General features: G+C 44.2%; 1 protein-coding gene across 3 annotated transcripts in view; it reads right to left on the reverse strand.

Annotated features, from left to right (window-relative positions):
* The window catches only part of LOC144505479 (ras-GEF domain-containing family member 1C-like), a 140352-nt gene that overhangs the window by 38912 nt on the left and 87285 nt on the right, over nucleotides 1-14155 (reverse strand). For all 3 annotated transcript variants that reach the window (XM_078231596.1, XM_078231594.1, XM_078231597.1), the window contains exons 3-4: nucleotides 12922-13104; nucleotides 8190-8312 (exon numbers count right to left, since the gene is read on the reverse strand). In XM_078231596.1, coding sequence (XP_078087722.1) covers nucleotides 8190-8312; nucleotides 12922-13098 — 300 coding nt within the window. In that variant the 5' untranslated portion in view covers nucleotides 13099-13104. The remainder of the gene's footprint in view (nucleotides 1-8189; nucleotides 8313-12921; nucleotides 13105-14155) is intronic.

Below are 14155 nucleotides of genomic sequence, written 5' to 3' on the forward strand. Positions count from 1 at the left end.
ACAGTCCATATGGTGTCAGTACATCCACTGTGCTGTTAGGGAGGGAGTTCCAGGATTTTGACCCAGCAGCAGTGAAGGAACGATGATATATTTCCAAGTCAGGATGGTGAGTGACTTGGATGGGAACTTCAAGGTGGAGGTGTTTCCGTATATCTGCTGGCCTTGTCCTTCTAGAAGGTAGAGGTTTGGGTTTGGAGGGTGTTGTCTAAGGTGCCTTGGTGAGTTTCTGCATTGCATCCTGGAGGTGGTACACACTGCTGCTACTGTGTGTCAGTGGTGGCAAGAATGAACGCTTGGTGGATGTGGTGCCAATCAAGTGAGCTGCTTTGTCCTGGATGGTGTCAAGCTTCTGAAGTGTTGTTGGAGTTGCACTCATCCAGGCAAGGGGAGAGAATTCCACCATACTCCTGACTTGTGCCTTGTACACCGTGGACAGGCTTTGGGGAGTCAGGCGGCGAGTTATTTACTGCAGGATTCCTATCTTCAGACCTGCTCATATAACCACATATATGAGCATATATATGGCTAATCCAGTTCAGTTTCTGGGTAACGATAACCCCCAGGATGTTGATTGTGATAATGCCAATGAATGTCAAAGGATGATGGTTAGATTCTCCCTTGTTGGAGATGGTCATTGCCTGGCGTGAATGTTGCCTGCCCTTGTCAGCTCAAGCCTGGCTATTGTCCAGGTCTTGCTGCATTTGGACATGGACTGCTTCAATATCTGAGGAGTCACGAATGGTGCCAAACATTACGCAATCATCAACAAACATCCCCACTTTTGACCTTAGGATGGAAGGAAGGTCATTGATGAAGCAGCTGAAGGTGGTTGGGCCGAGGACACTACCCTGAGGAATCACTGCAGTGATGTCCTGGAACTGAGATGATTGACCCCCAACAACCACAACCATCTTTCTTTGTGTCAGGTACAACTCCAACTAGCAGAGAGTTTCCCTCACCAATCCACGTTGACCCCAGTTTTGCGAGGGCCCCTTGATGCCATTCTCAGTCAAATGCAGCCTTGATGTCAAGGGCAGTCACTCTCACCTCATCTACAAATACTCTTCATGGTGTGGTTAAGAGAAGGGCTCTGCACATATACTTGGTGCCGTGTATATTGCAAGGTGACATGCTCTGCTCAGGGACAACTGACAGCCTTACTCTGTCTTATTCAGACTGTTATGCCACTACACTGTAAATCTGAGGGATCTGTTTTAGGATCCACAGTATGGCCACATATCCACGAGGCAGGATTTTACGACCTTGCTCGTCCCAAAACTGTAAAATCCTGCCCAAGTTAGGCACCATTCGTGACTCCTCAGATACTGAAGCAGTCCATGTCCAAATACAGCAAGACTTGGATGATATCCAGGCTTAGGCTGACAAGTGGCAGGCAACATTCACGCCAGGCAATGACCATATCCAACAAGAGAGAATCAAACCATCACCCTTTGACATTCAATGGCATTACCATGGACCTTCCCATGGTCCGCTCCTCGCCCGCTCTGATTCCCATGGCAGGTGGGACGGTAAAGTTCCGGCCATTGAGTTTAGACAGCTTACTAAATCATTGCATATTATCTGCATCAAGTAGTGGTGGCAATTCCAATGCCATCTCCATGGCTGTGTCTTGAGAATCTACTCAGTGGTTTAGTTCAGCGCAGTTTTGGTTAGGAAGCAGCAATGAAATTCTCCCACAGGGAAAGCCCATGATAGGCCAGGCCATCTGCTCTAGGATAATCCGACAGTTGGACAACATTCAAAGCGAGAGGATTTGAGTAGAGGGATAGGGTTGTTTTGCTGCAATTGTATAGGGCATTGGTAAGGCCACATCTGAAGTATTGTGTGCAGTTTTGGTGTCCTTATCCGAGGAAGGATGTCCTTGCTATCGAGGGAGTACAGCGAACGTTTACCAGGCTGATTCCTGGGATGGCAAGTCTGTCATATGAGGAGAGACTAAGTCAGTTAGGATTATATTCACTGGAGTTTAGAAGAGTGAGAGGGGACCTGATAGAAACTTATAAAATTCTAACAGGATTAGACAGGGAAAATTCGGAAAGAATGTTCCCAATAGTGGGGGAGACCAGAACTTGGGGTCATAATTTGAGGATAAGGGGCAAACCTTTTAGAATTGAGGTTAGGAGAAATATTTTCACCCAGAGGGTGGTGAAATGTGTGGAATTCACTACCACAGAATGTAGTTGTGGCTAAAACATTGTCTGATTTCAAGAATAAATTAGATATAGCTCACGGGGCTAAAGGGATCAAGGGATGTTGGGGGGGGGGGTGGAAATCAGGATATTGAATTCGGTGATCCGCCATGATCAAAATGAATGGCGGAGCAGGCTCGAAGGGCCGAATGGCCTACTCCTGCTTCTAGTTTCTATATTTCTGTTTCTATTTACAACTTTGACACTCACCTGACCACTCCACAATGTCTCCTGCCAGGCTCCTGATTTGATTCATTCACCAGGGCTGAAACTCCAAGGAGATGCTTTATATGTGCACCCGAAGCACACTGGGATCATCTCTGAACTCTCTCTCTCTCTTCCAAGCTCGCCCAGCCTGATTTGTTTTGCAGCCCTTCCCCCAACTGAAAATCTGACCTGTGGACGATCATTTTTAATGGTCGGGCTCGCTGAACTGGTAAACCTGACTTGGTGAATCTGACCCGCGGTCAAAAGTCCAAGCTATTCTGTCCAAATTGACTTCTGTGTTTACTACATTATAACAGTTACTACAGTCAAAATGTGCTTTATTGACTGTACAAACATTGACATGTCCTGTGCTCATGAAAGGCACTATATAAATGCAAGTATTTCTTTTTCCCCCCCAATAAATGGAACAATCTTTCCTCCATCTACCCTATCAAACTCTCACCTCTCAAGCCTTCTCTTTTCTAGAGAAAAGAGTTCTGTCTGTTCAGTCTTTCCTGATACTTATAAACACTCAGTTCTGGTAAATCTTTTCTGCATCTTTTTCTGTGACTCTATATCCGTTTCATAATGTGGAGACCAGAACCGTGTGCAATTATCCAAGTGTCGTCCAACCAAAGTTCTAGACAAATTTAACATACTTCGCTGCTTCTGATTTCTATTCCTTTAGAAATGAACTCCAATGCTTTGCTTGCATTTTTATGGCTTGCGTTGCCACTTTTAATAATGTATGAATCTGTATCCAAGACACCTGTGCTCCTTTACTCTTATTTCCAAGAAATGGTGGCCCCTTTATTCTGCCAACTTCACACTTGCCTTTATTGAAATTCATTTGCCATTTACACAGCTATTCTGCATGTTGAGTAATATCTTATATTTTGTCTCAGTCTTCTTCAGTGTTAGCTATACTTTCAATTTATTGCCATCTGCAACTTTTGACATTGTACTTACAATTCTAATGTCCAAATTGTTAATGCAATTGGTGAACCATAGTGGTCCCAATAATGATCTCTGCAGAACACCATTTCCTACTTCCCATGTGTTTGATTTTATAGCCAGCACGCTATTTATTCTGCTATTTGCTCCTAACTCTACATACTCTGTCCTTAGTTGTGCAGTTAAGTGGTACTTTATCCGAAGGGTTTTAAAAATCCAAGTTTACTGCATGCTTTGTTACTTCTTCAAAGAATTCGATAAGATTGACCAATCATGATCTTCGCTTTTGAATTCCATGCTGATTATTCTTTGTATGTTTGTCATTTTCTCGATGTTTTTTGATTATACCGTTGAGTCAAGATTCCATTATTTTTCCTATCACTGGTGTTAAGCTGACTGAATCAAATCATAGAATCATAGAAACCCTACAGTGCAGAAAGAGGCCATTTGACCCATTGAGTCTGCACCGACCACAATCCCACCCAGGCCCGACCCCCATATCCCTACACATTTACCCGCTAATCCCTCTAACCTATGCATCTCAGGACACTAAGGGGCAATTTTAGCATGGCCAATCAACCTAACCCGCACATCTTTGGACTGTGGGAGGAAACCGGAGCACCTGGAGGAAACCCACGCAGACACGAGGAGAATGTGCAAACTCCACACAGACAGTGACCCAAGCCGGGAATCGAACCCAGGTCCCTGGAGCTGTGAAGCAGCAGTGCTAACCACTGTGCTACCGTGCCGCCCATTACTGGTCTGTGGTTCCCTGTTTATTCCTGGTCTGTGGTTCCCTATTTATTTCCATTTTAAATATGCAATTATCATTAGTTGTACTCCAGTTTTCTGATACTATTCACTTTTCTAATGAACTTCTATTATGGGCAGATGGAATCAGTCCAAACCAGGGGTTTTTTCCTCTCCTAGTTTGACTAGTCTATCAATTATCTTCCCCTTTCTATCCTTAAATGTCCTGATATACTTTTTGACCTTTTCTTCTAATATCATGTCCACCTTATTAATTCTTCCTGGTGAATATGATATGATCCTATGATGACTATGTCAGGCTGTTGCTTGCCTGAGGACGGGTCCCACTACAACGTATCTGCGGAACAGCTCTACCAATTGCTGGTGTGAGCACTTTAAATCATTGAGATTGCCAGAGTTTATTTGTCTTATTTGTGTTTCAGAGCATTTGTTTTACAACTGAGCAGTTAGGAGGACAGTAAGCGGGACAGTAAGTATAGGTGGCACAGTGGCACTGTGGTTAGCACTGCTGCCTCACAGCGCCAGGGACCCAGGTTCAATTCCAGCCTTGGGTCACTGTCTGTGTGGAGTTTGCACATTCTCCCTGTGTCTGCGTGGGTTTCCTCTGGGTGCTCCGGTTTCCTCCCACAGACCAAAGATGTGCAGGTTAGGTTGATTGGCCATGTTAAATTGCCCCTTAGTGTCAGGGGGATTAGCAGAGTAAATAGGTGGGGTTACAGGAATGTATGGGTGGGATTGTGGTCAGTGCAGACTCGGGCTGAATGGCCTCCTTCTGCACTGTAGGGATTCTGATTCTAAGCAGCAACCACAGATTGTGGGTCCGGTATTATATATAGTGACAGATTCTCTCCTTTGAAACGCATTTGTGAACGAGTTGATTGGTAATCTGGAGTTGTCTCAAAAGACACCAAAATGATTGAATGAATTTCACATTCTGGTTGGACCTGAACTCCTGCCCTCTGGGTTGGTAATTCATTCCCGTATACACTAGACTACTGTACCACATTACTGAGTTCTGGAAAACCTGAAAGACTTGAACTGGAATTCTGGAGGAGCTAACAAAGCTTTGCACAGAAGCCGGGACAAATAACTTACACACAGATGGATCCACGTGACTCTACTTGAACCTGGAGTCACAGTCTGTTAAATCAGATAAAATTACAAACCAAGGAGGTTAATTGATGGGTCATGAAAACTGAGCAACTGCTGAGAAATTGTGATGTATTTAAATTACGTGCGGGCCTAACTCTTAATTACCAACGCCTCCCTAAGTACCTATTATAATTCTCATTGTTTAATTTTGTCAGGGTGTTTGTTATGCAAACTTGGATGTATCAAAGAACGTATTAGCTGAATAATTCTGATTAGAAATGAACTCATTCCAATTGGGTTTGTACTGTAATTCTGTGATTAGCTCAAAATGCATAATTATTAAGTTGCTTTTCACTACAAGAAAAAGGGTCTGCATTTCACAGGGTGGGGGGTGGTTTGCCCCTCCTGGTAGGAAAATCAGCCGGAAGCCGGCATGACTGGAACAAGCTGGCCCTGCAACCAAAGCACACTGGGGATAAACTAAATTGGTTGAGCGTGGGACTTCTTTCCCTGAGGGAGGATGTCCTTCCCTCAGGAGCTGCGGGCCTCTCAGGGCAGGGAAGTAATCGAGAGCCCAGAGAGGAGGAGCTGAGATCCTGGCTTTTGGAGGGTAGGCGCAGGGAAGGAATGGGTTGACATCTTGCCAGTTGGGGAGGGGTGCAGCTGATTCAGAAAAGGAGATATACATGCTTTGGAGGCACAGGGGGGACAGCTTACAACTTTCAATGAACCAACCTTGCAACCACCACCATTGGAATGAAGCAGAGAAGTGCCAGACTGCTGAATGGCTGTGGGATGAAGCCTTCATAAAAATGTCTCTCCTACCACATGAAAGGAGAGGCAACTCTTGATACCTTAAGGGCTACAGACAAGAGCTGCAAGAGGCTTAATGACCAGACAAGGGCAGATAAAGTAATTCCCTTTTCCTTTGTTGGACACCAGCATACTCTGTGTCCTCAAGAGTTCACAATGCACTCTGGTTACAAGGTTGATAAGAGCAATGCTGTTGATGTGGTGTATATGAATTTTCAAAAGGCATTTGATAAAGTGTCACAACAGACTTGTAAGTAAAACTCTAGCTCATGGGATAAAAAAGGAGACACACGAATACAAAATTGGCTGAGTGATGGAAACAGAGAGTTGTGACAAATGGTTATTTTTTTAAGATTGGAGGAAGTTTTGTCATGACGTTACCCAGTGTTGGGACCCGCGCTCTTCCTGGTATATATTAATGGCCTAAACTGTGGTGTGCAGGGCATGATTTCAAAATTTGCAGAGTTTGGAAATGTTGTCAACTGTGATGAGGATAGTCTTGAACTCAAAAGGACATGGACATGTTGGTGGATTGGGCAGACAAGTGCAAATGAAGTTCAATGCAGAGAAGTGAGAAGTGATTCATTTGGCAGGATGAATATGAAGTGATAGTATACAATAAAGGGAGACATTCTAAAGGAGGTGCACCTCAGTTTATATGTACATTAGTCATAGAAGATGGCAGGGCATATTGAGAGAGCAATTAATAAAGCATATAATATCTTAGGCTTTATTAATAGTGTCATTGAGTGCAAGAGGAAGGATGTCATGTTGAACTTGTATAAGACACTAGTTAGGTCTCATCTGGAGTACTGCGTCCAGTTCTGGGCACCATACTTGATGAAAGATGTGAAGGCATTAGAGAGAGTAGAGGAGATTCATAAGAATGATTCCAGGGATAAAGGACTGTTGCTGTGAGGACTGATTGGAGAGTTGGGACTATTTTCCTTGGAGAAAAAGCGGCTGAGAGGAAATTTGATAGAAGTGTTCAAGATCCTGAGCAGTATGGACAGGGTGAATAGTGGGAAATGATTCCCACTCAAGACAGCATCAAGAACTAGAGGGGACAGATTCAAAATAACTGGCAAAAGGACTAAGAGTGGTATGAGAATAACCTCCCAGAGGGTAATTGGACTCTGGAATTAACTTCCTAAGAGGGTGGCAAAGGCATGTTTGATCAAGGCATTCAAAAGGGAATTGGATTGCTATCTGAAAAGAAAGAATGTGGAAGGTTATGGGGATAAGGCAGGAGCAGCCCACTGGGTAGAATGCTCTTTCAATAAGACGGACCAAATGGCCTCCTTCTGCACTATAAAGATTTGGTGATTCTGTTTCAATGAGATTACTTCTCATTTTCCTAAAATTCAAAACTATAGGCCCCCTTCTACTCAATTTCTCATATTTCAACCCTCCCATCCTAGGAACCAATCTAGTGAATCTTTGTTACATCTTCCCCAAGACAAGCATATTCTCCCCTGGGTAATATGAGGAAGATAAAGAGGCAGCAAATGAAGTCAGACTAAAGCTTCAATGGTTAAAAATACATCTACTCTGAGGATATTCACATCCTTGGTGTTAATGACTTGTAGTTACCACAGTGCTTCAGCAATTTCCTTTAGGTTTTACAGGATTTTGTAAGAACCATAGAAGCCACAGAATTCCTACAGTGCAGAAGGAGGCCATTCAGCCCATTGAGTCTGCACTGACTCTCCGAAAGAGCATCATACCCAGGCCACCCCCATGCCCTATCCCTGTAACCCACACATTTACCATGGGCATGCCACCTAACCTACACATCTTTGGACTGTGGGAGGAAATCGAAGCTCTCAGAAGAAACCTGCGCAGACATGGGGAGAACGCGCAAACTTCTCACAGTCACCCAAGGCCAGAATCGAACCTGGGTCCCTGGTGCTGAGGGGCAACAGTGCTGACTGCTGTGCCACCATTACGTTAGAGATAAAATGACAACAGATTATTGTTAACAGCAGTTTGTACCAAGTTCAAATCAATTAGCAACAATGGAAAAATGAGTGGACGATGAGAACCATTTTTTGTTAAGAAGCAGTCATTTTTTTCTTGAATAATACAATTAGCTTACTGTCAAAAGGAAATGCTATACACGTAGTTAAATATAACTCTGACCTTGTCGAGCACTGGCTCATCTAGACTCTGCTGCTCAATACACATGTGACATACTTTTGATAATAGCTCATGAGGTTCGATGAATAGTCTTGAACTCAGTAGGAATGTAAATATATATGCTTTCTGTAAGAAAAAAAATGCACATTTGTAAGTTAAACTTTCCACACAGGACAGAAAATATTCAAGTAACTGCATTACAGATGTTGTCTACGATTTTGTTATTGAGCAAGCAGACAAAAGGCTCTTTTATAGGATATCTTTAACATGGTAAGCATCCAAGGCATTTCACGGAGGAACAAAAGACTCAGAAATAATGGAAGAGTCAGGAGGGGGGATTGAAAGCAAGAATAGAAAGATAAGTCTGGAGGAGACTTTGAAAGCAGAGAGAAATAGCAAAGTACAAAAGGGAGAGGAAGAGTTCAGATAATTGAGTGAGATAGCTGAAAGATCTGTCACCTGTGGTGGAGAGAGAGGAAAGTGCCAGAGATGCAAAGAGGAGGAGGAGTTGAAAGCAAGTGCAGAGAACACTGGGAGATTTGGAAATAAGGATGATGATTTGTTATTAATACTTTTGGGGAGGAACCAATGGGAGGTTCTGTAAGGCAGGTATGATGAACAAGCATCGCTTAGGGCAGTAGGCGGGCCAAATTCTCCCAAAATTTCTCAGTGCCGGGTTCAGTATGCGATCCGGCGTGCATCTCTCCAGATGCATAGCTGAGTTTTCACTCCAGGTTTTCTGGGAGTGTGGTTTCCACTGACATTCTGGCAGGGCAGGACCTGATCGAGCCATCAAGGCCGCTCCAGAGAGATTGGGATGCCAATAGAGCACCTCTATCTACGCTGAGAATTAACTTCCCCTCATGGACATGGAGGAGCACCCTCCCCTCGCAAACATTGGAGTTACCCCCTACACAAGCATTAGGGTGACACTGCCTTCCCCCTCCTCCCCCAACCACCACACAAGTGTCAGACGATGCCCCCAACCAGGTATCGGGGCTCTCCTCCACCCCCTCTTCGAGGGCACTGCCAGAGGCATGTTCATCACCACCTGGGGGCGATACCTCCACGCCCCCAGCGAGTTCATTATGATTGGCCCCAAACCTGGCATCAGGGCATTCCCCCACCGCCAGCCCCCCACCACCACTCTTCACAGAGCACTGCTCATGTATATCCATCACCACCCAGGGGCGATACTTACCTCTGTGCACCCCCCAGCCCCAGCATGTTCCTCACAACTGGTTTCAGTTTTTGAAAACCAGTAGTGATTTGCGCCAGTGCGACATCACACCAGCTGGGTGGGACGACATGTTGAGGGTGGAAGTAGTGCCGTTAAAAGCCGCTAATGATATTAAAATATCAGGCTCTCATTTCCTGGGCATGAATCTGATCCTATCATCAGAGGGAGGGTTTGGGAAGATTGTGTTTGCAAATCTTGCCACCGTAAAAACTGTTTTTGGCTTCGCGGGATTTAGTGGCCATTATGGGATTCACACCTGCGGCAAGCATGGCTGCTACTGTTTTTTGAGTTGGAGTTTCTGTAGGCTGGGGAGGCGGACATTAGAAAAATTGAATCTGGAAGTAATGAAAAAAATGGATAGGGATTCAAGTAGAATGTTGCAGAGGTGGAAGGTAGGTAAAGGTTTTGAGGTGGTAGGCGGTTGCACTAATGGATAAAAGCATGGAACACTGAAAGAGATCACAGGTCAATTTAATCAGCTGTATTAGCAATTATAACCATGCATGGTTAAGATAAGGCATGGATGTTCCATCTAAAAGGAAAGTCTGTGGCTCATTGTCTGCTGATTCTCCACGTGAGCTATTCTTCCTCTTTTCAGTGTTTGTCAATGGTGGTTTGCTATTGCCTTCCAATTCTCAGGGGCAGAGGGCAAGAAGGCAGGTCACAATCCTTCCTCCCAGTACAGGAATTCAACCTACGCTCTTGGCATTATTCTGAATCACACATAAGCCAACTGAGCTATGGTAAGTCAGATTCTAATAAAGGGATGGCAAGGAATAAAAGCATAAAATGTTACAAATACTCAGCAGCTCAGGAAACATGGTATGGAGGGAAACAGAGTTAATGGGCTAGATTTTTCCATTTTTATGCCCTGTCTGATTTTACTCTCACAGAATTCAAAAAAGAGCAAAGACAGATGGGGTATAAAATAAGCATCTGACATGAACACAACCCACTCTTACCCGGCAAGTTAGGTTAAAATAGGAGCTTAAGTTTCAGAAACGAGTGAGCACTTGGTAGAGAACTATTGTTTCCCATTTCAAAAGGAGCAATTGAATTAATTGTCTAAACGTTCAGCTTGTTCTGTACACTTTCCAATCATTGAACAGTCCCTCTGTGAGATTATGAATTCATTACTAAATTTAAATTTTGAAGCCCTGCCAAAGTTATCATAGAATCCCTACAGTGCACAAGGAGGCCAGTTGGCCCATCGAGTCTCCAACGACCACAATCCCCGTAACCTCACGTATTTACCCTGCTAATCCCTCTAACTTACACATCCCCGGACACTAAGGGGCAATTTAGCATGGCCAATCAACCTAACCCGCACATCTTTGGACTGTGGGAGGAAACCGGGGCACCAGAGGAAACACACACAGACACAGGGAGAATGTGCAAACTCCTAGTGTTGAACTTGCAGGTGCCCAGGCAGACATATTTAAAATGTCAGTATTCACGGGGGAGGTGCCGGATGATTGGAGGGTGGCTCATGTTGTTCCGTTGTTTAAAAAAGGTTCCAAAAGAAATCCGGGAAATTATCGGCCAGTAAGTTTGACGTCGGTGGTGGGCAAGTTATTGGAAGGTGTGATAAGGGATAGGATCTACAAATATTTGGATAGACAGGGACTTATTAGGGAGAGTCAACATGGCTTTGTGCGTGGTAGGTCATGTTTGGCCAATCTATTAGAGTTTTTCGAGGAGGTTACCAGGAAAGTGGATGAAGGGAAGGCGGTGGATGTTGTCTACCTGGATTTCAGCAAGGCCTTTGACAAGGTCCCTCATGGGAGGTTAGTTAGGAAGGTTCAGTCGCTAAGTATATATGGGGAGGTAGTAAATTGGATAAGACACTGGCTCAATGGAAGAAGCCAGAGAGTGGTTGTGGAGGATTGCTTCTCTGAGTGGAGGCCTGTGACTAGTGGTGTGCCGCAGGGATCGGTGTTGGGTCCATTGTTGTTTGTCATCTATATCAATGATCTGGATGATAATGTGGTAAATTGGATCAGCAAGTTTGCTGATGATACAAAGATTGGAGGTGTAGTGGACAGTGAGGAAGGTTTTCAAAGCTTGCAGAGGGATTTGGACCAACTAGAAAAATGGGCTGAAAAATGGCAAATGGAATTTAACGCAGACAAGTGTGAGATATTGCACTTTGGAAGAACAAACCAAAGAAGAACGTACAGGGTAAATGGTAGGACTCTGAAGAGTGCAGTTGAACAGAGGGATCTGGGAATACAGGTACAGAATTCCCTAAAAGTGACGTCACAGGTGGATAGGGTCGTAAAGAGTGCCTTTGGTACATTGGCCTTTATAAATCGGAGTATCGAGTATAAAAGTTGGAGTGTTATGGTAAGGTTATATAAGGCATTGGTGAGGCCGAGTTTGGAGTATTGTGTACAGTTTTGGTCACCTAGTTACAGGAAGGATGTAAATAAGATTGAAAGAGTGCAGAGAAGGTTCACAAGGATGTTGCTGGGACTTGAGAAGCTGAGTTACAGAGAGAGATTGAATAGGTTGGGACTTTATTCCCTGGAGCGTAGAAGATTGAGGGGAGATTTGATAGAGGTGTATAAGATTTTGATGGGTATAGATAGAGTGAATGCAAGCAGGCTTTTTCCGCTGAGGCTAGGGGAGAAAAAAACCAGAGGGCATGGGTTAAGGGTGAAAGGAGAAAAGTTTAAAGGGAATATTAGGGGGGGCTTCTTCACGCAGAGAGTGGTGGGAGTGTGGAATGAGCTGCCGGATAAAGTGGTAAATGCGGGGTCACTTTTAACATTTAAGAAAAACTTGGACGGGTTCATGGATGAGAGGGGTGTGGAGGGATATGGTCCAAGTGCAGGTCAGTGGGACTAGGCATAAAATGGTTCGGCACAGACAAGAAGGGCCAAAAGGCCTGTTTCTGAGCTGTAATTTTCTATGGTTCTATGGTTCCACACAGACAGTGACCCAAGCCGGGAATCGAACCTGGGTCCCTGGAGCTGTGAGACAGCAGTGCTAACCACTGTGCCATCGTGCTGCCCCACAAATCCCTATGTACTTTTTCAAAAAAGATGCGTTATTTCAAACATTAAAAGGCAATCGGAAACAGTCTGAATTCAAAGGAATGGCTGTCTTAAAATATAAGTAGCGTGTGTGTGTGAGCCGAGTGAGTGGGGGTTTGCTCCTTTTGCGATAGCTGCTGTCAAAAACAAGATTTTTCTCCACTGTATATAGTATCTGCTATTGAAGAGGACTCCAATTCCCATAATCATTGGTCTTCACTTCAGAGCATCTGTATTAATACTGATAATATATTGATGAGTCAGGATAAACCACTCATCCTTCCGCATTGTTTTTTAAATGTCATTATGTTTCTGCAGAGATATAACAGTGCAGTGATTTTTAAAAATCATCTTTTAAAGATTGCCACTAATTTCTTTGCAATTACAGTAACAGAAGAAAATCATCACCTTTGTTGATTTTTTTGCTGAATAGGCAATAAAAGTGACAAACACTTACTTCAGGATAATAATCGACCGTAGGTAGGAGACGTTGGATCAAAGCCTCTAAAGATGCAGAGATAAGATTACCATCTTGAAATATCAGCCTTTCATGTTCGTTTTCTTTGGTTGGATGAAGTTGATGGCTAAAGCCACTCGTATTAAACATACTTGTAGAAGTCAATGTTTGTGGCATGCCTTCCTGTGAGGACAGACAGAAAGATCCACAAGGGACCAAGTGAGAACACGGTTACCGCGGTTCACCTGGATGAATTCTAAGTGCTGCCGCCGGCGGGAAAATTTGGTGCGTTTCCCTCTGGCGCTGGCAGTGCTACAGAGGTGGGATTCAACCATTTTAAAACTCAAAAAACCGCCCCCATGTGAATCACACCAGGCCAAACACGCCAGGCGCGAGGGTCTTGAATCAACAATCAGCTGTTCAGCTGACATTCAATAACACTTCCTGCTTTTGCTTCTTTCTGAATAACTGATGGAAGAATAACCTAGTCTCACATTAACGCAGGAAGCATTTCATGTTTGATTTTTTTTTAGACCAATCTTTGAGAGTTAAAACTGTGGATTTACCTCCGACAGTCTCAAGAACCCAGAAGAAAAATCACTGAAGCCTGTAACTGAACTCTCCCCAAAAATGTAGTTCATTATAAGACTAATTAGATGTTCCACACAAGAATCATAGAATCCCTACAGTGCAGAAAGAGGCCATTTGGCCCATCGAGTCTGCACCGACCACAATCTCACCCAGGCCCTACCCCCATATCCCTACATATTTACCTGCTAATCCCTCTAACCTACGCATCTCAGGACACTAAGGGGCAATTTTAGCACTGCCAATCAACCTAACCCGCACATCTTTGGACTGTGGGAGGAAACCGGAGCACCCGGAGAAAACCCACGCAGACACGAGGAGAATGTGCAAACTCCACACAGACAGTGACCCAAGCCGGGAATCGAACCCAGGTCCCTGGAGCTGTGAAGCAGCAGTGCTAACCACTGTGCTACCGTGCCGCCCACAATGTCCATTTAAAATGTGATATAACTGAATTAAACTTGTAGATTTCCCATGACAATTGCAACTCCCTGGTTCTATCTTTCACACATACCATGATAACAGAATGAGGTGTAGTTCTGAAATTGTACCCAATGCAGGAGCATCAGGGTGGCACAGTACACTCAGGGTTTTCAGCTTATATACAATAAAGCAGAGAGATATAGATTAGTACATGTAGGGTGGG

This window comes from Mustelus asterias, chromosome 16, assembly GCF_964213995.1.
Source record: "Mustelus asterias chromosome 16, sMusAst1.hap1.1, whole genome shotgun sequence".
NCBI classification, from domain to species: Eukaryota; Metazoa; Chordata; class Chondrichthyes; order Carcharhiniformes; family Triakidae; genus Mustelus; species Mustelus asterias.